This window comes from Podarcis vaucheri, assembly GCF_965113315.1.
Source record: "Podarcis vaucheri genome assembly, chromosome: 11".
In the NCBI taxonomy this organism is placed as follows: Eukaryota; Metazoa; Chordata; class Lepidosauria; order Squamata; family Lacertidae; genus Podarcis; species Podarcis vaucheri.
In genome coordinates this window covers 46,725,275-46,751,073 of record NC_138749.1, presented here as the reverse complement: position 1 = coordinate 46,751,073, position 25,799 = coordinate 46,725,275, and the positions used below count along the sequence as shown (strand labels likewise).

General features: G+C 45.9%; 1 protein-coding gene and 1 long non-coding RNA gene across 2 annotated transcripts in view; one reads left to right on the top strand and one right to left on the bottom strand.

The window, feature by feature from the left end:
* Window positions 1-11,427, top strand: part of DTWD2 (DTW domain containing 2) — a 97,493-nt gene extending 86,066 nt beyond the window's left edge. Inside the window, exon 6 of the mRNA XM_082191634.1 lies at window positions 7,999-11,427. Within this exon, the coding sequence (XP_082047760.1) occupies window positions 7,999-8,169 (171 nt within the window). The 3' untranslated portion in view covers window positions 8,170-11,427. The remainder of the gene's footprint in view (window positions 1-7,998) is intronic.
* Window positions 1-17,765, bottom strand: part of LOC309514496 — a 40,722-nt gene extending 22,957 nt beyond the window's left edge. Inside the window, exon 1 of the long non-coding RNA XR_014211999.1 lies at window positions 16,171-17,765. This is a non-coding gene — a long non-coding RNA (uncharacterized lncRNA). The remainder of the gene's footprint in view (window positions 1-16,170) is intronic.
* Window positions 17,766-25,799: the final 8,034 nt, after the last annotated feature.

Here is a 25,799-nt window from a genome sequence, read left to right as displayed (position 1 = left end):
ACAACCCTTGAAGTGAGCTTGAAGATTAAAATATATTTGTAAACTCATCCCAATGACTCAAAGCATTCTTCTAGTCTCAGCGTATGACCCACTGGGTTATTTCAATCTACTAATCAGCTTAAAACTGTCAGATGTCATTATAAGAATTGGGAACATGACAGCTCCAGAGTTTAAGTTTATTCTACTGGGTCAAAGAACCAACAATAAGACATTAGCCTTTGCTGTGCAAGTGGATCTCATGGGTCTGTGATGGAAGACTCTGTCAAGATTCTAAAACGTCTCCAATACACTTTGGTAACTACTACTGGAAATGCTACATGATTGTTAGCACTCCAAATGAGAATCCTAAGAAACAGTACCATAATGACTGTTTCTCATTGTGGGTTTTCAGAATAAATAGGCTCTGGGACAGGGCTCGGGAACCTTGACCCTCCATCTCCCATCAGCATCCATCACCATGGCCAGGGATAGGGAGAGCTGTCATCCAGCATCATTTTGGCAGCCACCACGCCTACCTGCCCTACACCTGACAGGTAATAATAATAATAATATAATAATAATTTATTATTTATACCCCTCCCATCTGGCTGGGCTTCCCCAGCCACTCTGGGCGGCTTCCAAAAGAGTATTAAAATACTATAATACATCAAACATTAAAAGCTTCCCGAAACAGGGCTGCCTTCAGATGTCTTCTAAAAGCCTGGTAGTTGTTGTTCTCTTTGACATCTGGTGGGAGGGTGTTCCACAGGGAAGGCGCCACTACCAAGAAGGCCCTCTGCCTGGTTCCCTGTAACTTGGCTTCTCGCAGTGAGGGAACTGCCAGAAGGCCCTCGGTGCTGGACCTCAGTGTCCGGGTAGAACGATGAGGGTGGAGACACTTGGTCCAGATATACTGGACCAAGGCCGCTTAGGGCTTTAAAGGTCAGCACCAACACTTTGAAGTAAAAGTGTTAAGTTGTGGGTTGACAAAGCAGCCGGCACAGCGATTTCTTCAAGTAGCTCTTTATTCTGGTAAGCTGGAAATAAACTGCCTGCGAACAGCTCAGCCGGCCTGTATTTATAGTCAGCCGGCTGTCAACATTGTAACAATAACAGCTCAGAGTTCCCGCCTAAAATAACGGACGCGGACCTGAGTGAAAACTATCTACAGACCTGAGTGAAAACTATATACAGTATCCCCCTGTTGGCCCAGGGTGAAACTACACTACATAACACCCCTCCCCACCGAGATAAGGCGTTAGTTACAATCGTAATGGTTTCCTTATGTACAGCACTACGCGTAATGGTTCAATTAGGCACAAAAGCATATCGGTTACATTTCCCCTACTTAGACCAACAGTGATACCTGTCCAACAACATAGTCCTTTAAATAAGTTGGGCGCTTGGAAACTCTGCCAGACCGCCGGGGACTGGTAGCCAAGTCCGGAGGGCCACACAGTTCTCGCTGAGGCTGTGGTGCGACCCTAGGTGGCGTTGGAACCAACTCCCCTGGATCCGCTGCTGTGGGTGGAGCCTCCGCAAGTGGAGTGGTCTGAGTCTGTTCTGAAACGGCTTGGTTCGGCTCCACGCTGGCAGTTTGCGAGGGAGGTGTAGGTGGGGCCTCGCCATCTGTACGTGTCTCTTCCGGAGCCGCAAGCGCAGTTGGGGGCACCTCGGTAGTGTCCAAGTCCCCAACCCTGTGCCTAAGCTGGTCTATGTGCCGTCGCCACAAGCATCCGTCTTCGAGTGCCACCTGGTATGAGCGAGGTCCAGTGACTCCCACTACTGTGGCTGGCACCCAAGGGATGTCCCCCACATAGTTCCGGGCAAAGACCTGGTTTCCTGGGACAAATGACCGTGGTGCGTTGGGACAGCCTGGGGGTTCAGCCACGGCAAAGTCTGGGTGTAGCCGGTCGAGCGGTGACCTGAGGCGGCGGCCCATAAGCAGTTCAGCAGGGCTCCTCCCTGTGGCCGCATGAGGGGTGATGTGTTGCACGAACAAGTATTCGGCGACCCGCTCATGCCAGTCTCCCCGGTCCAGGCGCGCCAGTGCCTCTTTTGTCGAGCGCACCATTCTTTCTGCTTGCCCGTTGCTGGACGGATGAAAAGGTGCCGTTAGGGCATGGCGGATGCCCAGTCCCAAAAGATACCGCTCAAACGTGCCTGACGTGAACTGCGGTCCGTTGTCAGAGACCAGGACATCAGGACACCCATGCGTTGCAAACAGGCCTCGCAGCACCCGGATGACAGCTTCGGTAGTGGTGGAGGGCATCAGGGCGACCTCCAGCCATTTGGAATAGGCATCCACCACTACCATAAAGGTCCGGCCGTGAAAGGGGCCAGCCAGATCGATGTGCACCCTCGACCAGGGTGTCTTTGGCGTCTCCCAGGTGTGTCCCTTAGCCGCCGGTGGTGCAGGCCTCGACTCTTGGCACGCTTGGCAGGCGGACACCCAGGCAGTGATGGCATCGTCCATATTAGGCCACCAGACGTAACACCGAGCCAACGCCTTCATTTTGACAATTCCTGGGTGGCCAACGTGCAGAGCCTCCAGGACGCGCTGACGGAGTCCCTGGGGAATCACGACGCGGTCTCCCCACAGCAGACAGCCGCGATGAGCTGAGAGTTCATGTTGTCTGGTTGCGAAGGGCTGGAACTCCGATGCAAAAGGCCCTTGTGGCCACCCCCTCCACACCCAGTTGAGCACCCGGCTGATGGTGCGATCCTGGGCAGACGCGGAGGCCACAGTGGCAGCCGATACAGGCGCTGTCGGAAGATCCTCAATCAGAAGGAGCGATGAAGCTGGAGCCGGGTCTTCCACAAATGCTGGAAGAGGGCAACGGCTGAGGGCGTCGGCATGGCCCATCGATTTCCCCGGGCGATGGATGAGCCGGTAGTGGTAGGCAGCCAGGAAAACAGTCCATCGTAGCATGCGTGGTGAGAGGACCGGTGGAGTTGGACGATCACCGGCGAGGAGGCCCAGGAGTGGCTTGTGGTCAGTGATGAGGTCAAAAGTCCTGCCATAGAGGTATTCATGGAACCTCTTCACTCCAGCCACAAGTGCCAATGCCTCCTTGTCGAGCTGGCTGTAATTCCGTTCCGTCGGAGACAGTGTCCTGGAAAAGTAGGCGAGCGGTGCTTCTCTTCCATCTGGAAAACGGTGACTAAGGACAGCACCGATGCCAAAAGGTGAGGCGTCGCAGGCAAGGACCAGCGGCCTGGATTCACTGTACCGTACCAGCACACTGTCTGAAGAAAGGAGAGCCTTGACCGTGTTGAAGGCCGTCGTCTCCCGATGACCCCAGGCCCAAGGCGTCTTAGTGCTAAGGAGTCGGTGAAGAGGCTCAGCCACTGTGGCTTTGTGGGGCAGGAACATGTTATAAAAGTTCAGCAGCCCCAGGAATGCCTGCAACTCCGTTTTGTTTTTTGGGGTGGGGGCCTGCTGGATAGCGCGGATCTTGGATGGGGTTGGATGAAGGCCGGAGGCATCGATAAGATAGCCCAGGAACTCTACCTGTGGAACGGCAATCTGGCACTTCTCCCTCTTTACCTTGAGCCCGGCCTCCTGGAACCTGGTCAGCACGGCACGGAGGCGCTCGAACAGCTGCTGGTGTGAGTCTGCAGACACCAAGACGTCATCAAAATATGGTACCACGCCAGGAAGCCCTTGCAGGAGATGCTCCATAAGGCTTTGGAAGATGCCAGGAGCCACACTCACCCCGAACTGCAACCGGCGGCAACGGAATGCCCCCCGGTGGGTGACGATCGTCTGGGCTTCAGCAGTGGCATCATCGACTGGCAGTTGTTGATAGGCTTGGGCAAGGTCCAGCTTAGCGAAGACCTTACCCTCACCCAGGGAATGCAGCAGGTGTTGGACAACAGGAACCAGATAAGCGTGCTGCGGAAGTGCCTTGTTGATCGTGCACTTGTAGTCAGCGCAGATTCTCACCGACCCATCTGGCTTGACAGGCGTGACGATGGGGGTTTCCCACTTTGCGTGGTCAACCGGCTCCAAAACTCCTTGGGCGATCAGTTTGTCCAGTTGTTCGTCCACCTTAGCCTTGAGCGCAAAGGGAACCCGGCGTGGCTTTAGCTTGATGGGGGCGACTTGTGGATCAAGGCTAAAGGAGATGGGCGTACCTGTATATTGTCCCAAGGTGCCGTCAAAAACCTCGGCAAAGTCTTTGACCAGACCCTCAGTCTCTGCGTTAGAGATGCAGTTGATGCCGGTGACTTCCAGGCCGAGGGCATCAAACCAGTCTAGCCCTAGGAGGCTTGGCCTCTGACCTTCGACCACCACCAACCGGAGCAGGCCCGAAAAATCCTTGAAGGCGATCCGGAACCGGCCAACGCCTACCACGGGAACGTCGTTTCCCTGGTAGTCTCTCAGGTGTACGCGGTGAGAGTCGAGTTGCCTTTTGGACACTCTGGGTACCAGTCTTTTGATGGTGCTCCATGACACGATGGACAGGGCAGACCCGGTGTCGATCTCCATGTCACATGGAGCTCCTTCAATGAGCACCGTGACGTTCAGCTTGCGTCGCGTAGGCGAGTTGGTTTGGCCAATCGTGGTTCCAGACGGGCAGCGGCAGTTGGTGAGAGCGAAACAACTTTCCTTGGCAGACTGGAGTGAAGACTTGGACTTGCGAGTCGATGAAGGGGGGGGTGTCAGACGGAGCCGATCGGCAGACCTTAGCGATGTGGCCCCTTCTGGAACACTTCCTACAGATGGCGTCTCTGAATCGACACTTGGCACGGGAATGGTTGCCTCCGCAGCCAGCACATTCCGGTTGGCCCTTGGACTTCTGTTGGAACTTCCTGCGCTCCCGCTTTGTCTGGTGCACGTCATCGTCTTCACTGGAGGATGCCTCATCACTGCTGGCCTCTTCATGATGCACCGGAACTGGCTCCCTAGCAAGACGCGGGCTGCTGGACTTGCGGATCTCCTGAGCGGAGCGTTCAGCAGCTTCTGAGGCCACAGCCTCCTCAATGGCTTTCTGTAGCGTGAGGTCTGGCTTGGCTAGGAGACGCCGTTGCAGATGGATGTCCCGGACCCCGCAGACGATTCGATCCATCAGGGCATCGTCTAAGTCTCGGAACTCACAGTGCATTGCGGCCTGTCGCAGGGCGGTGGTGTAGTTGTTGATTGACTCCCCCTCTGCCTGGTTCCGGTGGTAGAACACATGGCGGGCAGCAATCTTGGACGGCTTCGGTGCGTAGTGGTTGCGGAGCTTCTCTTGGATCGTGTCCCATGGTGTTGCCTGGACTGCTTCAGGCGCAACCAATGCTCGTGCCGTCTCAAACACCTCAGGCCCACAGAGGCTGAGGAATAGGCCCCGCTTACGATCCGTTGATACTGCTGTCAGCTCGTTGGCTTGGAGGTAGCAGTCGAACCGAGCGAGGTAGGAGTCCCATGATTCAGAGGCTGGCGCAAACGGCGGTAGAGGCACAAGTGAAGCCATGATTCCGATGCCGGCGTGAAGGGCGATGGATGGAACACAGTGCTCCAGCCAGAACAGTCAGCTCTGAATTGGTTCTGCCCAGTGATTTCGCTCAGTGATTTCGCTCAGTGATTTCGCTCTGTGATTCAGCTCAGTTCAGAGGCTGGCCGCATCTGGCTGTGCTCTGATGTCCATCGATCCCATCCTCGTCGCCAGTGTTAAGTTGTGGGTTGACAAAGCAGCCGGCACAGCGATTTCTTCAAGTAGCTCTTTATTCTGGTAAGCTGGAAATAAACTGCCTGCGAACAGCTCAGCCGGCCTGTATTTATAGTCAGCCGGCTGTCAACATTGTAACAATAACAGCTCAGAGTTCCCGCCTAAAATAACGGACGCGGACCTGAGTGAAAACTATCTACAGACCTGAGTGAAAACTATATACAGTATCCCCCTGTTGGCCCAGGGTGAAACTACACTACATAACAAAAAGTGTGACTCAGTTGAAAGTGGGGTTTACAGGCTTTATCAATCACCTGATTGTCAGGTGTGGGGCAGCTTGCCTGGGACCAGAGTTTATGATGCCTGCAAAGCCTTGTACTTCTGCCTGTACAAAGTAGTGTTCCTTGGCCTGCACGGCTTGATTTCAAACCATGCTGGCAAGGGGAAATGGGTCATCTGGTGATAATTGTGATGTCACGTGACTACAAACGTGACCCACTAGGTGGTGAGGGAGATAAGGATCTGTGCCCCCCCTCCAGATTCAGTTCCTCACTCCAGGTCTTTAAATGAGTTTATGGCCTTCACAGCGATGGATACCCAATCTTAGGTAACCTGCCAGGTTTCTGTTTCAAGCTACAATGGAACCTTGTGTTACGCATTGCCCTCCTTACGAATGCTTCGGGTTATGAGCTCCGCTAACCCGGAAGTAGATGCTCCCGGTTGCGAACTTTGCCCCGGGATGTGAGCGGAAGTCATGTGCTGGCGGTGCGGCAGCAGCGGGAGGCACCATTGGTGAAAGCGCACCTCATATTAAGAACGGTTTTGGGTTGCAAACGGACCTCTGGAACAAATTAAGTTTGTAACCGGAGGTAAGGTAAAGGTAAAGGGACCCCTGACCATTAGGTCCAGTCGCGGACGACTCTGGGGTTGTGGTACTCATCTCGCTTTATTGGCCAAGGGAGCTGGCCTACAGCTTCCAGGTCATGTGGCCAGCATGACTAAGCCACTTCTGGCGAACCAGAGCAGTGCACGGAAACGCCGTTTACCTTCCCGCTGGAGCAGTACCTATTTATCTACTTGCACTTCGAGCTTTTGAACTGCTAGGTTGGCAGGAGCAGGGATTGAGAAACGAGAGCTCACCCTGTCACGGGGATTCAAACCGCCGACCTTCTGATCGGCAAGTCCTAGGCTTTGTGGTTTAACCCACAGCACCACCCGCATCCCTTGTAATCGGAGGTACCACTGTACTAAGATTTGTAGCCAACGTTTGCAGAATTGTTAATTGGTACAGGTTGTTTCAAACCTATCTGAATTGCGTTTAGCAATGAAAAACATATTGTTAGTGAACCTCCCTGTATTTTGGTGTTTCTTTACTCCCAGTTTTATGGAATAAAATATATCCCGTGTGTATTTGGAATATGAAGGTGTACTAAATACTAGCACACTGTTTAACAGCCCTTTGCACATTCAGAGTAAGGGAGTGGGTGGCACCATGATCTAAACCACTTATCCTCTTGGGCTTGCTGATCGGAAGGTCGATGGTTCGAATCTGCGCAACAGGGTGAGCTCCTGTTGCTATTTCCCAGCTTCTGCTAACCTAGCAGTTCAAAAGCACACCAGTGCAAGTAGATAAATAGATACTGCTGCAGCGGAAAGGTAAATGGCGTTTCCGTGCGCCCTGGCATTTGTCACGGTATCCTGTTGCACCAGAAGCTGTTTAGTCATGCTGGCCACATGACCCAGAAAGCTGTCTGTGAATTAATGCCGACTCTCTCGCCATGAAAGAGAGATTAACACTGCACTCCATAGTTGCCTTTGATTGGACTTAACCCTCCAGGGGTCCTTTACCTTTACATTCAGGGTTGATAAAGTTCAAAACTCTGCCTACCCTTCCTGTATTTCCCTTTGCAAGAAAAAATGTAGTTTTCTGTTTTGTTCCCGCCGCCTCCACCTTCCCACTTTTGCCTAGCACCAACACAGTAGAGCCAAAATTAGGAACACAAAGAAATATGTCCAGGAAGCTTAGAGCACGACAACAACAAAAAGCATTGTATTAAGATCTGCAACTATTTTAAACAATGTGCTTGCAATTCTTCTGATCATTTTTATATCAAGCACACATTTCAGTATATTAAATATTTCATCTCAACATGTGATAAAATCCAGCCTGCAAGCTTGAGCATAATTCAGTGGAAGCTCCCTTTGAAATCAGTGTGAGTTCCAGTGTGCTCAGGAGTGGGACATCAGTCATTTACTTGGTGCAGTGACAAGCCTGTGTTAACTCAAGATGAAATAATATCTGAAACCTATGTATTAAAGCTTTTTTCTCTCTCTCTGTCTCCATCTGTCTCCTTTTTTCCAGACTGTCCTCCGTCCTCTTCAAGCCCTCTGTTCTTTCCAGCTTCAACACGGCGCCCAAGTTCATCACAGCAAGGAGCACCTTCTTAAGAATGGTTTATATGACAAGCCCATGCCAAAAAACAAACGCAAGCTCAGAAGAATGGAGCTCTTAGTAAATAATGTCAAAATTTAGCAATGTCATGTAGAATTAGGTTTATTTTTTTTAAAAAAAGAAAGAATCCTTTAAAATGATGAAGTGGAGTTTGATATGGATTTAATCCAGACAATCATCTCTTTTGATAATGGACAAAGTTCACGTGGCAACTTGCCAAGAAGTTCAAACATTATAATAATAATAATGAAAAGCAGAATGCCTGGACCATCAGGGAATAAACAAGAGATATCCGTCCCCCATACTCTCACCCCTGTTTATCAGTCTGTGATCTTTAGTATGGCTTCTTTAATTTTTTTTATGGGAGGCTTTTGGCATTACTGCACAAGGAACATAATTTTTTTACAAGGCAGCGGTTAGAAGAGAAAATTCCAGTATGGGGATTTTGATTTGCAACAACAGTGGGAATGAAATAATAATTTTAACATTTCCCCCCGTTTAATTTCTTGTTCTGATTAAACAATATATCATATAAACCTTCATGTCCAGTTCACATTGCGGGATGTCGGTAAGAACAGACTAGTAAATGCATCATCGGAGAACAAGGTATTTTGTCCTGTCACTCAGGAGAGCAATTACACACTGCAATACACTTGTATGTGATTAGCATGTACATTGTCAGGGGAGAAGGCATCTCCAAAACATGCAATGGATGTGAGCTAGAAAGCTGCAGCCAACCATAGATGATGATTAGGAGCTTAACCATGATCAGGCAACACACTAAGCCAAATCTTGGTTTAGCTGCTGCACGGAGCTAGAAGGGAACAGAGAGCAGCAAAGCGGGTGCAAATCTCACTCCAGGAGCCTGCATGCTTCTGCAGTCCTGATCAGCCATAGTTTGGCTTTCTGTGAGTTGCAACCTGTGTTTCCTACAGCCTGGCCACAGTAATCCATGCTTGAAGAACCTCACAATGGGATTGCTACAGTGCACTTTACATGAGCTACCATGAAGACAATCTGATAGCCTCACCTCATGCAAAATACAGCTAATGCAAAACAGCCTAGCTGTTGAGCAAGTCAGCTAGATGGGACCAGGAGGCACTGATCCTTAAAGCTCTTCACTGCCCACCTTTGAGCTACCAGGACAAATTTAGGACATAGGTACTGATACATAAAAAAGCATCTCCCCAATATCTTCTAGCCTGTGTTCTTAGTTTGGCAGATAAGGCCCTCTTCATGATCCCACTGGTTGATATGGCCTGTGGGGCCGTTGTCTGAGACAGGGACTTCACAGTGGTGGCTCCCTGACTGTGGAATTCCTCCCCAGGGAACTGCAGTTGCGCCTCACAATGTTAATATTCAGATGTCAATTAAAAACCAATTCATCCGTGCATTTGGGCAACAAACTCTCTGGGATTCATCAGTTTTGTTATTAATACCGATTTTTAATATTGTTTTTAAGGATTGTAATTTTTAGTTATTAATTATTGACTGTGTTTTTTATGTTGTGCACTGCCCCAAGCTCCTTTAGAAAAAAAGGTGGTATATAAGTGTAAATAAATAATAATAATGGGTGGTATCTGACAAAGTAGTTCCATTAATGCAAGGACGTTGGGCTCCACGAAGGAACTGTGCCTCACGTCTTTCTTGCACCCCACATGCGCCACCTAGATGTGTTCTGGGGGTTCCCTCAACCCTCCAGAGCACATTTGGGAAGGGTATGCAGAGAGAGAAAGAGAAAGTTCAGTTGCACAAACGTAAATCCTTGCACTGACAGACAGGGCCGTCTTACCCACAGGTGCTAGGGGTGCAGGGCACCCGGGTGCCGGGCTCTCAGGGGCGCCAGGCCAAGAGTCCAGGGCCCGAGAGCTGAGTCTGGGGAAGAGCCCGTCCATCAGTTGGAGCTGTTCTGCTGTGGGCGGCTCTGCGCAGTGAGTTCGGGGGAGACCAAGCCACCAAGAAGCTGAGGCGGCTGGCCAGTTCTGCCCTCCTGTGCGCCTGGGACTGGGCAGCCAGGGTGGGTGAGTGTGCCAGGTGGATCCTTGCACCCCAGGACCACATATGCTTAAGACAGCCCTGCCGATGGAACTGCTTGGTTGGAAACCACCCAATACTTTTTAGTCATGTGTCAGGGATTGACATTTTACAGCAATGTTACTATTGTAACACAAAATGAATATGTGGTAGAAGCTGGAGAAGAATGTCCTGAATCAATAATGTATGGTTAACTGTATTTTGTCTAGATGAAAGAAATTAAATCAATATTACTGAAAATATGGGTTGCAAGGAAACACTGTTAATGCTGACATAGAACATTCTTAACTGTAGATGTATCCTGGCTGCAGCAGTTGTTCCTGTGAAAGCAGCAGCAATTAAGCTTTGTAGCCAACATATTCCTCTTAATGGAGGATGCACTCGCTTCCTTTGATTAATTTTTCCTTGCTTCAGAATCATTAACGTAGTAGTATTTTCTTATGTACCAAAAATATTTTTCCTGTTGCAAGTTCTAAAGAAGAGAGGAAAATCTAATACCCCAGATTCACAGTTTAAAATGTCTTGGTATTATTAGTCAAATAACCCCTTCATTTATAATACCACAGTGTGATTTTTTATTAAATGTGGATTAATGTTTCATGTATATGAAAGAGGTCTGTTTTGGCACCCTTTGCAAGTCTTCTTAATACATTAGTATGTTTTTACTCCTTTGGAACTACTCAAAAGAATGCTTTGTATAATGGGATCTTTTGGAATCTCAATCTTTTAATTTTCTTGAGGTTTTTGTACATTTAGAAGTGGTGCTGTTCCTGTTTGCCACATAGAATATAGCTGGATCAGCTTTCTTCATTGTTTCTTCTCTAATAATTAGTTCTGTTAACTCAGTCTTATATCCATGTTTATTAGAAGTATAGCACACTGGTTGCTACTGTTTTCAGGAAATGTTGAACTGTTTTTCAGTTTATAAGTTACTAGCAGCCTTATACACAGCATTGTTGAGAAATTCTAAGAAGCAAAAAATTAAAAAAATGAGTGCAGTTGTGAAATAAGTGGTCAAAATCAGTGCACTTTTGAAAGGTTCCATCCGCCATCTTGATTCAAAATGGCATCCAGTTGTAGCCAAATATAGACAGAATTACTGCTCAGTGCACAAAAAGGCTCCTTCCATTCACTGATGGGACTCTGATCCAGTGGAGAATTCTGCTAGAGAAGGGATAAGGAGCCTGATTCAAATTAGGTGCTTGCTGTAGCACTTGGGGGGGGAGGGACTCTTAAAATGACTGAACACACGCCAAAATGGCCAAAATGACCAGAAGAATCCGCAACTACTGGAAGGCCAAAGGCCTGATTTAAATATTCAACTCCGTATTTGCTTCAAAGCACATTCTGTTAAGGACGTCACTGAAATCAACGTGCCTTTTAGCAGAGCAATTGGGTCACCAGCATTTTAGAAGAAAAAAATATTATTTTTTCTTTCATTCAAACTGCCGCTTCGGATATGTGCAGGTATTAGACATGCATAAATACCTCATCCATGGTGGTGGGGTTTAATTGGAAGAAAATAAATGTTCATTTCTTGACTCTATGCTCAGTTCAGGAGACAAAAGAAAATATGTTGACAGAGTATATCGGCAGAGCGGTTCCCGTTACGTTGGTGATTTCTACATGAAAATACCTAATACATAATTTAGAGAAGGCAGAAGCAAGTGCCTGGGTGGCCAATGACTCCAATGAGAAAATCATGTTGGAACCAAAACATGCTATGTAAAATGCATGATAAGACTTAGTGCTCAATTTTAAATTTTAATTGACTTTGGTCGCATGAGGCAGGCCGATGTACAGTTAAGGTGAATTCCCAAACAGCTTTTTGACATGCCAGCTATTAGAAGTGTTGTAAGTCGTTCGTGGTAATAAAGAAAAAAAGGGGTAGGTGGGGGAAAATCCAAGAAAGATGCATTAGTTAACCTGAAGTGATACCAGGTGGTCGCTTGACATGAATAACAAGCCTTCATTTATAACATTAAGGCTATAGTGTGCAAATTTGGAGTCAGTGCTATTGAAACAAGTTTTTAAAATCTCCTTTTCAAGTACAGATATTACGAATGTAATGCCGCATGCATTTTTCTGAAGACCTGGAATTGATGGCACTGCCATCAGTATTGTGGGTAGAAGGCTGTGGCTTTCAAACTTTCTGCTTGCAAAGAACCCTTTCCACATCGGCCGGTCTGCCAAGGAACCTTTACGCATCTGCCAACAAACTCACGTATTGCAAAGAATTTTAAAGTTCACACAAGACAATGCCAAGTAACATCACCCTGCAAAAATTGATGCATGGAGCATAAGGAAATGATAGAATGCTGAGGAAAAATAGAAAAATGTGTTAAGCCAGTCCAAAATGTCATGTCTCACAAATTGCCTGAATTTGGACAGTACTTACAACTCATCTCCAGCTCATACTACAGGGGATTTACATGTTACAGGGATAGATCCGTTGTTCAAAGAACTGTGTCTGCTGTTATTGATCTCAGAAGAACCTCAAAGAAGCTTCTGAATGACTCAAGAGTTGGCTGCTATGCTGCTTGCAAACAACAGGCATTTGAGATTGAACTGAAACATCAGACTGGCTTCATGGTTACAAGGAACTGTGCCAAAGAAACCTTAGCCCAGTTTTAAAATTTACAGCAGAATCTTTGTGTCTTTGGCATAAAGAATATGAATAATATAGTATGTACTGCTTGTCTTAAATGCTTGTGGTGCTTCCCATACCTTATCTCAAAAATCCTTTGAACAACTTGGCAACTACTTCAAGATTAAAACTTAAAGATAATGGTTTGTCTGATCCAATGAATTTATGATGGAGCTGAAATACAAAATATACTCGCCATGTGCTCTTAAGCACAACATCAGACCAGCTATCAAACTGCTTAAAATATTGTTTCTACTTCCAAAGTCCAGAGGTGAATGTGGATATATATTGCATGCAAGGGGGAGGTATCAGCAGCCTGAGGGAAAGGGAAAAGAATGGAGTATTCTGGAAGAGGGGAAGTGACTGACTGGAACACTGAACAGGAACACTTCACACCACAACCTTCCGTTGCAGGTCCTACTTTTTCAAATACAAATGTATATGTGTCAAGAGAATTCTCAGCATGAATATATTGGATGAACAAATAGATTGATCACTTGCAGTGTGTGCCCCCCCCCCCCCAATTGTGGCATTACGACATCTTTTACTCCTGATTCAGTGGTACCTCTGGTTATGAACTTAATTTGTTCTGGAGGTCCATTCTTAACCTGAAACTGTTATTAACCTGTGCTACCACTTTAGCTAATGGGGCCTCCCGCTGCCACCACATGATTTCTGTTCTCATCCTGAAGCAAAGTTCTTAACCCGAGGTACTATTTCTGGGTTAGCGGAGTCTGTAACCTGAAGCGTCTGTAACCCGAGGTACCACCCTAATTGTTTCGCCCACAGGTTATAGAGGCAAAATTAGTAGTTACCAGATTCCTTCAAGATGAGGGGGTTTCCTGGTTTTCCAGGCCTGTCTTGCCAGGATCCATGGTGTTGGTCAGTGAGCAATACTGAAAGCTGCCACAAGCCAGGCTTTATCATAAATGTAAGGGAAGCTTGATAATGAGTCATAGAGTTGGGAGGGACCCTGAGGGTCATCTAGTCCAACCCCCTGCACTGCAGGAATCTTTTGTCTAGTGTGGGTTTCGAACCTATGGCCCTGAGATTAAGAGTCTCATTACCAACCGAGCTAGGTCCTAGCTCTGAAAGTGTTCTGAAATTTTATTTTACTCACCAAAGCAAGTGTGGTAGTTCCTAACTCAAGAAAGAGAATACATTAATGTATTTTCTTGCACCGCAATAACATCTAGCACGCTCTCACCACTGTCCTGCTGCAAATATCATTATGAAGGTTGCTGTGCTTAGCAACTCTGTAGCTCGAGGATTTGGACTTCTGATGTCTGCTGCCTCTTTTTTCATTAGTTATTTTAGCCACAGCTTACAACTGTGGGTTAGGCCTGGGAGTATTTAAGCAGAAGCACTGTCCATGTAGCATTGACATGAAAGTGCTGCAATAGCAGGGCCTGTCAGAAACCGGCATTAAAGAAATATATGGGAGTTCAACTTGGAGAAACTTCTCACCCTCTCTTTTTAAAAGTTCATTAAAGCATCTTAAGAAGTGTCAGCACAAAGCAGCAAGTTTAATGGGGCCATACAAAGCCCCTGCGATGCTCAACACAAGATTTAGAGGCAGCTCATCTCCCATTGTTCCTTACCTGCCAGTAAAATGTTTATAACTGTGCCAATTTATGAATGTATCAGCATCTTGCCAGAAACTAAATGTAAGGTGCTCAAGTCTCTCTTGCAACTGTTATTATACTCTGAGATAATTTTACACAATAATGATTCCACGTGGCCCCAACGCATCACACTTCAGTACAGATCGGCTGTCACATATACAGTGGCACCTTGGTTTAAGAACTTAATTCGTTCCGGAGGTCCGTTCTTAACCTGAAACTGTTCTTAACCCTAGGTACCACTTCAGCTAAAGGTGCCTCTCACTGCCGCTGCATGATTTCTGTTCTCATCCTGAAGCAAAGTTCTTAACCTGAGATACTATTTCTGGGTTAGCGGCAACCTGTAACCTGCAGCGTCTGTAACCCGAGGTACCACTGTACTAGGAAATGTCAAGTGATTTTGACCAGCAACAACAAAACCACAACTGGCAGGAGAAGAAGGGAAGCCGAAAAGAAGCAAATTTGTTCCATTGGTTGCAATCTAGAGCAAGTTATGTTCAAGATTCATTAAAGACAGGAATACTTCCGCACTAGACTTGTACTCAAGGGGCTGGGACCGAAAGAGACATGGCTGCTGTGTCCTCACTCCGCCCTCCCTGAGCCACATTGCGAGGCTGGGATCTGATCAGATCCCCAGCCTTGCCAAAGCAGCACAGCGCTGACTCAGGGAGGGCGGTATGACCATTGCACACACACAAACGCGCGCACACACACACTCCAATGTGAAAATTGTGGCTGGGGTGATTGCCCCAGCACACAGACACACACCCATGATACGCCCCTGATGGGTGGTGCTACCAGGTTGCTGAAGGCTGCACCCCATCATCAGATGAAGATGGCTTTATAGAGCTGGTAGGCATTCTCTCTTTTTGCTGTGCCCTGCAGATTGTGCCAGGAGTGGTTAGTGCAGCAGGTCAGTTGCCTGTTCTCGCTCCCCCCCGCTATGCCGTTTATGACACATTAATGTAATGCAGGCGTCAGCAAACTTTTTCAGCAGGGGGCCGGTCCACTGTCCCTCAGACCTTGTGGGGGGCCGGACTATATTTTGAAGGGGGAAAATGAACAAATTCCTTTGCCCCACAAATAACCCAGAGATGCATTTTAAATAAACGCACACATTCTACTCATGTAAAAACATGCTGATTCCCGGACCGTCCAGGGGCCGGACTGAGAAGGCGATTGGGCCGGATCCGGCCTCCAGGCCTTAGTTTGCCTACCCATGATGTAATGCATCATACTTTTCCAGACACAGAAATAAGTGATGGGGAATAAAGTTGCTAAATTTCTCTGTGTTAGGCTGCCATTAAAGACACATGAGCAGGTCCAGTTTAAAGAAAGAAGAAGGTAAAGATATATAGCACCAGGGATAATGTAATAGAATTGGTGGTGACAACTTGCTTTGGCCATCGCTCATCTCCTGGAAGAGCCCTTTGAATCATCCATGTGGCTGCAGTCTGAGTCTGTTGTAGAATAAGGGATGGGTGAAATAAAGAGTGAATTAACTACTGAAATTCCAGATAGATTAACTCTAATCTTTAGCACCCTTCAAAGGTTTGCCTCCACACTTAGGGTTAACATCTGGAGTGTCATGGGCCAGGAATCAGCTTCACCTGATGAACAGCAGCCTGAAGGGGGAGAAGGCAGAGTGACTCCACCTGCGGCTGATCAGCCTTCAAGGACTCAGAGGAGAAGGTCCTGATGAGAACCAGCTGGCTTCAGCCTTCTTAAGCAGAGCTTCCAGCAGCAGGCAGATGTTGGAAACAAGGTTTGTAGACCTACCTTGCTGCTTCCTGTTTGTCTTGACCGCAGACTTCCTGACCTCTGGATCATTTGACCACACGGATTGCTCTTCACCTGAGCCTAGGACTGAACCTGACTTTGGATGCTGAATCTGCCTCCACGTAAGTACAACTCAGAGACGCTTCTGGTTGGCTGGCCTCCACTGAGCTCTGCATGTTGTTGCTGAGCAACGTGACTATGACACGGAGGAGGGGCGAGGTCATGGCTCCAGCTCTGTTCCCAACCTAGAATGTCCAGCTCCCACCATCCCCATGGTGATATCTAAACAGAAGGCTACTGGAGCATGTTGGGTCCATAACACTGGAGAAGTAGGATCATAAGGCATGACCTGTGTGTATTAGACCAGGGGTCAGCAATTTTTTTTAGCTGTGGGCCGGTCCACTGTCCCTCAGACCTTGTAGCGGGCTGGAGAAGCAGCATGGGGCAGGGGTAGCTGGAAGAAGAGGCAAGGGGGTCAAGTAGTCCTCCCCATACCCCAGCCCCAGCTGCGGTGCTTACCTTCCCGGACCGGTGATCTGAGCACCCCTAGCCCCTTCCCCCTCTCCCCAGAAAGGGAAGCAGGAGCCCTTCCCTGGTGCTTCAGCCTCGAGGACTTTCGCCGGACACATCCTTTGGTGGTGGGCTGTGCTTGGGTCTGCTGGGAGCTAGCCCGCCAGGCTAGGACTCATTGCAGCGGCTCTCTGGTTTCGCCCCTTTGCTCCGCACCTGGCTCCTCCTGCGGGGCTGGAGCTTGCCTGGGCTTGCCGGGTGGCACGCTTGCAGTGCACAGTGCCTCTGCAGTGGTGGCGGCAATGGCTGCAGTGGCAGCTCCTCCTCACGCTCTTTCCCCAGGGCTCCCGCAGGCAGGATGGTGGCTGTAGACTGGCAGCCCTCGGCGGGCCGCAGGACGGGTCAGTAGCTGGTACGTGAGAGGTAGGGGAGGGAAGTGGCGCAAAAAAAATATGGTGGCGCAAAAAAAATAATGGCAGCACAAAAACAGAATCCCCACAGCCCATGCCAATCCATGGACCGTCTGTGAGCCGGATCCTGAAGGCAATGGGCCGGATCTATCCTGCAGCCCTTAGTTTGCTGACCCCTGTATTAGACTAGCGGTAGGAACCTTTTCAGATTTGGTCAGATCCTTAGCTCCTCCTCCTGCAGCGGTCACTTTGCCCACCTGTCAACCATCTGTCATAACCATGACATCAGATGTGCCATCTTTCAAGCTGCACTGCAAAGGAAGATTCCAAAGGCTTAGATTAGCTGGACTCTGGTATTCCCAATCAGAAACTGTAGTGCAGCCAGTACTGTGGGACCTGAAGTCACTGCCAATCAGCTGACAGGAGCTGTCTTTGAGCACTGCTTTTAGCAGGGATTGACTACACTCGTGTGTCGCTGGACCTAGGTGGGCTCGAAGTCACTCTCAACTTCATTATACACCTTTAGGTGCCAGGCAAAAGCCTTCCTCTTTAACCAGACTTTGGGCTGACTGACACCCAATGCCCTTTTAAAATGTGTTGGGGTTATTATTGAGTGGTTTTTGTTTTTATTTTGATTATGTATTTTGTGATTTTATCTTGTGAAACGCCCTAAGACCTGAGGGTATAGGGTGGTATACAAATTTAATAAATAGTTACAGTCTAAACCCTCTATGTTTCACTGTTGTTTTTTCAGTGTGGCTGAAAACTCTTTATAATCTAAATTTGAATTTAGTAGTGGTCCATTTTATACCTGTGCACGGCATAGCCTTGCCTACAAATCTGGAAAACACCTCCTGAGTTCCGGACTCGAGACGAGCCAATTGAGTCATATTTGATGGGAGTTTGAGAGAGAATGGCGAGGGGAGCTTTGTCACAACTTTGGGAAAACCAAAGAGAAGCGTACAAGGACTAGGAAGGTGAGCACTCTGAGAGTGTTCGTTGAGCTTGTCATGCCACATTCCGGATGGCTAGAAAAACATGGGATTGCCTTGAGCATCTTTGTACAATATCAGCTTTGTCAGTAGTGTTACAGTCCCTTCTGAATTTCCATCCATTCCTGCTTTGTGGCATGTGGCAGTCAGGAGAGCCTTGTCTGCTAGAAAGGGGTAGGGGAGGCTCTAACCGAGGTTAGGAACATCCTTGGTAGAGACATGGCAGGTTATGTTGCCTCTCTAGGAAGAAGCTAGCTGACTTTCAAGAGATGTGATGGGGGCCTGTGGCTTTCCAGACATTGTTGGTCTAAACTCCCATCTATTGATTTTTGATCATGCTGGTTAGGGATGATGGGAATTTCCAGCATCATCTAGACCAGGGGTCAGCAAACCTTTCCAGCTGTGGGCCGGTCCACTGTCCCTCAGACCATGTGGTAGGCCGTACTGTATTTTTTGGGGGGAAATGAACGAATTCCTATGCCCCACAAATAACCCAGAGATGCATTTTAAAGAAAAGGACACATTCTACTCATGTAAAAACACGCTGATTCCCGGACCGTCCACGGGCCAGATTGAGAAGGCAATTGAGAAGGCAATCCAGCCCACAGAACTTAGGTTGCCTGCCCCTGATCTAGACAACTGCAGCTTCTCTATTCCTGTTCAAGAGATTAGTTAGAATTGATAGCTGTCTGATCATATTGATACCCTGTTTTAAATAGTTTCATCTTCTGTTTGTTTGTTCTGGATCTGAGAGAAGCTACATTTTACAAGCTCTCCTGTACCACCAAAAAAAATGTAAATATGTAATTCTTTGTATTAGTCAGTTCCTGGGTATAGTGCATGATTTGTGATATGATCACAGTCATGCTATTTCTCCTTTCCTCTGCTTCTATTATTATGCATTGCGCAGCACACTTCCAACAGGACTATAAATTAGGACAGTAATTCCATCTGGGTTTCTGGTGACAAAAATAGAGAATTTAAGCTGTTTCTGAAAGTTCCTGATGATGCTGAGACCCCTCAAGTGATATTAACAGTCTCCTGGTGTGTGGCTGAGGCAAGTTTATTAATTCCCTTCCCTTCCAAGAAGATGTAATTAGTAATTAACCACAATTGCCTTGTCCAGAGGAAAAGTTACATGATGTAATTAAGATGAATGCATGTGGTATTACCAGGTGTTCAGATGGGTAAAAATGAATTAATAAACAAAGGAGCAAATCCATTGTGAAACTCAACCGCAAATGAATCATTGTTTCACTTCATAGGATATCTGTCCAAGGTCGTCACATTAGGAATCACTATGGCTACCACCCGGGCTAAAGGGGAATTAATTTATGTCTGAGGTATGCTGATCAGTGTCTCCATGTGGTACAAGAGTCTACTTTGAAGTTGAGCAGCTCTTTGAATGTCCATAATAGTTGTGTTTTACTGCATGGCTACTGACACATGGTACAAAACAGTGCCATTGATCACAAGGGCTGATATAGATAAGCAACAGAAAATTATTCACAGAACAGTTAAAGAAGTTCTGAAAGTATTCCTAACAAATAAATTAGGCAGTCGCAATATTGAGAGAATGTTGACTGAGACAAATGCCACTGGACTTAAGTTGAAGGGTCAAGTTTTAGTCTTTTTAATTTTTATTATTCATTAAATTTGTACAGTGGTACCTCTGGTTACAAACGCTTCTGGTTAAGTACACTTCGCGTTACGAGTTCCGCTGACCTGAAAGTAGGTCTCCTGGTTACAAACTTTGCCCCAGGATGTGGGCGAAAATTGCACGCCCAGGGCATGCGTGGAGCGGGAAGCGCCAATAGCGAAAGCACACCTCAGGGTGAGAATGATTTCTGATTACGAACGAACCTCCGGAAAGGATTCAGTCTGTAATCAGAGGTACCACTGAATACCCCCCTTTCATCTGAAGAGCTCAGGACAGTTCACTGCGTAAATAGTCTTACCACTATAGACAGGTATTTTTTCTGGCATCCTGGCCAGAGCCCCATCTTCTGTATAACTAAGATGAAGCAGAGCCAAGATCAAACACAGATATTCTAGAACCAGGAAACTAGTCAATAAGCTACATTTTTAAAAATTATTATTTCCCTGCTTGATAAATTGGCTGTTCTTAGATTAATTGTCTGCTGCATTGAATTTATGAACCCCCAATTAATATGTGGCTCCTTGACGTGGCAACATACTACAGTTCCTGTTCATTTGTGCCATTGATGCATATCTCTTGAACAGTCAAGTCTTCTATAGGTGATGCGCTGCATACAATGAGCACCCAATTTGCCTTACTTTCCTTCTCCAACTTAGAACATAAGAGTCTTCCTGGATAGGACCAATGGTCCATTTACTCCAGAATTCTGTTTTTCATACTGGCCATCCAAACACCTAGCAGGACCTGAGCACTCTCCTCTTCTGCTCTTTCCCGCAACTGGAATTCAGAAGGATATTTCTGTTTGTCCACCTTGCCCTATGACATTTTCAGTTCAGGGTCATGCTTGTTTACCTTCTCATGATAAATCTGCCCTATATTTCCTGTATCCTGATAAGGACCAAGCTCTTCAGGGCCCACTAGCCACCTATCCCGTCCCTTTGTCCAATGGATGAAGGAAGAGGTTTATCAGAAGAAGGGAGCATACTGGCAAAACCTATCTAGTTGATGTTGATCAGAGTGGATCTAAATTTAATGATTGTTGATGTGCCATTTTCAATGTTGAAAGCATATTGCATTCTCTGCGCTCATCCACACTCCCGCTTGTGCTGTGTCTAAAAAGCATGGGTCCAAGTGGGTTCCCACGTGACCCATGCTTTCTAGGCATGAATCCAAGCAGTTTTCACTTTGCCCTGCTTCTTTTCTAGGGAAAACCTACTCTCAGGTGTTATATCAGAACTAATGGCATTCTGGGGGAAACCCGAATTGCTGTTTGTTCCGATTGAGCACTAAAGAGCAGTTTTTCCCAGTGGGAAAGCAGTAGAACAAGAAGAAAGGTGAATAAGCCCTCTGTCTTATCCATTATCCTGTAAGGCAGATAACTCACTTCTGTTGCCCTGGGCTCCTTTTGGAGGAAAGTTGGGATATAAATAAAATAAATAAATTTATGTACTGAGCTGCCCTGACCGTGATTACTCTGAAGTAAGCCCATTAATTCAGCAGAGCTTTCTTCCAAACTTACATGCATAGGATTACAGTCTGAAACTTGAACAAGTGACTTCAGCAAAATGTAAGTTTTGTTTTTATTTGCATTCCAGATATCCAACTTGTATTTCATCCCCTTACCCAGATTTAACAATGTAATATATACTGAAAAATAACGATAAACTGAGGACATGACTAAGAATGTGCACCAGATTCAGGCTTTAAACTCTCCTCATCATAGTAACCTTTAACCAACATTAAAGCATTCAGTATTTTTTCAAGAGCTTAATGTACAATCAGCAGGAAAAACAGGGCACGTTATGCCTGTTTCTCACTTATTATTACCCCCATACATTTATCATTTAATGTACATACATGCTTTCAGAATATGAATGAAAATAATGCCTGCAATCTCTAATGGCTTAACTTTAACAAAATCCACTAAGAACTTTAATGGGCACCATTGCTATTCCACTTTTAAATAATAACTTCTAAAGGGCCCTTTTGTAAGAAAAAAAGCATTCTAGCAACCTGAGCAAGAAGTAAAGTTGTCGTGACTTTACCCTTTGCTGGGGGGAAATGAGCAGGTCACAAATATGTCATCCTAATGAAGTCTTCTTGTGATTATATTGCAATTTGGTCCCTGCTGCTTGCAAATGGAGAGGCACTTCCCTGCCTTGACTTTCTAGCGCCCAGCCGAGTTAATGCAAAGCGTGTAAATCTCTTCAAAGCAAGGAGGTTTGCCATGGCTGGATGGAATTCCACTATGCTGAGGTATCCATTAGGTTTGGAGACAAGCTAATTAGATGTCTGTCTTTCGGCGGGGAGATATTAAGTCTTAAATTCTAGGGCATCTAAAGTTTGTGCAAATCCAGGCATCAATCAGTTAGACAAAGGGAGAAAAAACAAGTCAATTTTATTAGACTACAAGACCCAGTCAGTTGATTATACTGAGAAAAAACAGGACTAGTTACTTTAACGGAGAGTTTGCTCTTGTAATTGATTAACTGCTGCCATCTGCTCTATTGACCTTCGTTAATTTGTTGTATTGCCTGTCATTCCTTATCTCGGGCTGTGTGGAGAGGATTTTTGGGTAAACATCGACATGGCTAAAGTCAGAAAGGAACTTCAGCTGCCTCTGTGGTTTAAGTTTAATTGTATGCATAGTCAGACTTTCTTGTTGAAATCACTGTTGTGCTGTTACTATTTCAAGCACAGGAGCTTATGCCTGAAGCAGAGGAGAAGGAAAGGAAGATGCTGAGCTGATGTGAAACAGGCCACAACTTTAATTCATGAAATTTCCATGAGAGCAGCATAAGAAGAATAGGGAGATGGTCCCATTACCCTCCCCCCCCCAAACTGAGTTTATGCAGAATCAATTTCTGGTGGCTTTTTGTTTGAGTGGTTACTAAAAGAGCAGATCCAATGTACAGTGGTACCTCGGGTTAAGTACTTAATTCGTTCCGGAGGTCCGTACTTAACCTGAAACTGTTCTTAACCTGAAGCACCACTTTAGCTAATGGGGCCTCCTGCTGCTGCCGCACCACCAGAGCACGATTTCTGTTCTCATCCTGAAGCAAAGTTCCTAACCTGAAGCACTATTTCTGGGTTAGCAGAGTCTGTAACCTGAAGCGTATGTAACCCGAGGTACCACTGTACAAATGCAGAAAAAAAGACAGTCTTCCTTCTCCCACAACCCACCATTTCTAGCCTGGGAAGATCATTAGTTTAGAAAACGTATGGAATGCTAGAACTCGGACAAAATGTGCTGAGGTGTGGGAACGTAGAGAACAAATTAGCTGCCATTGATTTACTGGCTTCCTTGTTCCAGAAGATTGCTTCTTGTAATAATGCTAAGTTTTTGTTTTTAGGCCTTCTATAAATGTGGAGTTCGAATGAAGAAGTTTCTAAAAGCATTGGTTTGTAATCCTCTATAGACCTCTTGAACTTGAACCCACCCCCCTTATACAAGTACATAAATATTAGAAATGTGCTGTGTAAGCTGGGAAAAAGTGCTATGCTGATAGTGAAGCTAGGACTGCATTAAAGATACAGTGGTACCTTGGGTTACATATGCTTCAGGTTACATACGCTTCAGGTTACAGACTCCGCTAACCCAGAAATAGTACCTCATGTTAAGAACTTGGCTTCAGGATGCGAACAGAAATCGTGCTCCAGCGGCACGGCGGGAGCAGGAGGCCCCATTAGCGGTGCTTCAGGTTAAGAACAGTTTCAGGTTAAGTACAGACCTCCGGAATGAATTAAGTACTTAACCCGAGGTACCACTGTAATCGCATATGGATCTTGATATCAGATGTCAAGGAAATAAACAACTATCTGAAGGCAGTCCTGTTTAGGGAAGGTTTTAATGTTTGATGTTTTATTGCTTATTATTATTATTATTACTATTTATTATTATTATTTGTTGGGAGCTGCCTAGAGTAGCTGGGGAAACCCAGCCAGATGGGTGGGGTATAAATTCCTTATAGGCCAGAACAGCTCACACTATGGATTTGATAGTGGGAAAAATATTTGGTCTTGATCTTCACCTTGTCTTGCTTGTTGGACCTTGCTTCCCACTGGCTTTGCAGAGAAAGGGGCATTTTTACATTCTGGGCCTGTCCCCTTCATTTCCATCCTGTGATTCTTCCTTATGCTGCTTAAGAAAAAAACTGTACTCAAAGGACTCAGCTGTACAGCTGCAAATAAAACGTTTTAAGTGTGTCTTAAGTACAATATATAATGTGACACTAGATGGCAATGGTGAGCCTTATGGAAAATTCAATGTATTTTTAAAACAAGCATTTTCGGAATGGTTTTTAAATATGTGTAGATTCCACCAAAGTTTATTTAAAATTTAATTCTATCAGTCCCTGATAATTTTAAAGAGATACCTGAACCTAGGTTCTTTTAAATATTGTTAAATAGTTCCTTCCTATATCTTGTCTAACTTTCTGAAGTCATTGAATATTTTTTTTCTGTCTTCCCTCTAGAATTCTGCACATATAATGTCGCTTCATCAGCATATTTAATTAACACCCCATTTAATTCTTCTTCCAGCTCATTAATGGAGATAGAGAAATGGTGCTATGATTTGCATTCTCTAATTAGGTAAGGGGAGTAAAGAACTTCTTGTTATACTTTAAACACTTGGATGCAGGGAGGGGAAATCCTCATTTAGTCCTACCATTTAGTGTTATTTGTCCTACCATTGCTAATCTCGGAGGAAGAGATTTTGTTGGAATTAATGAACAAAAAGCCACATTCCCTTTGACAGTTAAGAGTCAATGAAACTCCATTTAATGGCATTATCCAACGTAATCCATTCTCTTTTCAAACTTCGCTCTGAAAAGCCAACAAAATCTTAGGATGGGGATGCTTTAAAAACCCTGCTGGATGCTAGAAAGCTCCTGGATTCTTTTCTCTGCATCATGATGACTAATTAATAGAAACAGCTTGATAAATGTTCAAGTTCAAGAGTCTGGTTTCCTCTGAAGCGTTTGCATTTGGGATGGCAGTCAAGCTGAGACAAGAAAGTTGTTGCCTCCAGACTCAGAACTTTGATCCTGCTCTGACTGATGTTGTAGAGAACTGAGAATTCTTCCAGGTGATGCACCGTAAATTCCCAGCAGTTTTACCTTCAGGATGAGGCTGAAGAAACAGTAAAACAGCCAGTATACATATTTAACCCTCAAAGTGCATTGTTACATCTTGTTCCCCCGAACTTATACCATCTGCCACTATCCCCTGCTTTACCAAGATTGCTGCAGGTGAATACCAATATTTATGGATAATGTCAGGAGTTTAAAGCTAATCTCACTTGTCTGATATGACAAAGCACTCCGGGTGCCTACTACAATGGCGAAACCCCAACACGAGAACCTAATAGAATGAAAAATTGGTACTTAGCTTAACAGGCTGGAGAATCCTCAGCTCAAGCTGAGTTCAGAGCGATAACAATATGTCTGTTTGAAAAGCTGCTCTAAGATACTCAACTCGCAGGTACAATTTCCACATTTATAGGTCTGTTAAGAGAAATAGAGGCACTCTCAGCAGGGTGAGGGGACTGGGTGAGGTCAGTAATATAAAGTGTTTCTTCTTCCCTGTCTCCAGAAAAAGGAGATGGAGGAGGTGTTTTTTTTTGTCACAAAGCCTTCTTGTGTGCAAGTGTATTTTCTCAATTTCTCAAAGCTTGGCTAGATGGCACTTCCTGCTTCCTCAGTTGCCTAGTTCAAGGAAGGTTCTGTTGAGGAGCTAGCTAGAGGAATTACAAGCAGGGTGAGAGCCAGTAAATGCATGCTTGGTTTCAATAGGTATTTGAAAACCATTCAGAAGCAAAAAACCTTTCAAAGTGTTTTCCCACTTAGTAGCTGTTTTATCTGACCTCACTTCTATGTCAATAACTGTGGGGAAGAATAGAGTTAGGACATGTTCATTGGGCTTTTTGTTTGTGGGAAGTAGAGGTGGGTGTGTTCAGATGCATTAGCGCAACACATCTAACCCTACAAGGCACATGATACCCATATCAAGTCTTGACTTATCACCTCAATTATCTACAGGACAATATAATACTCA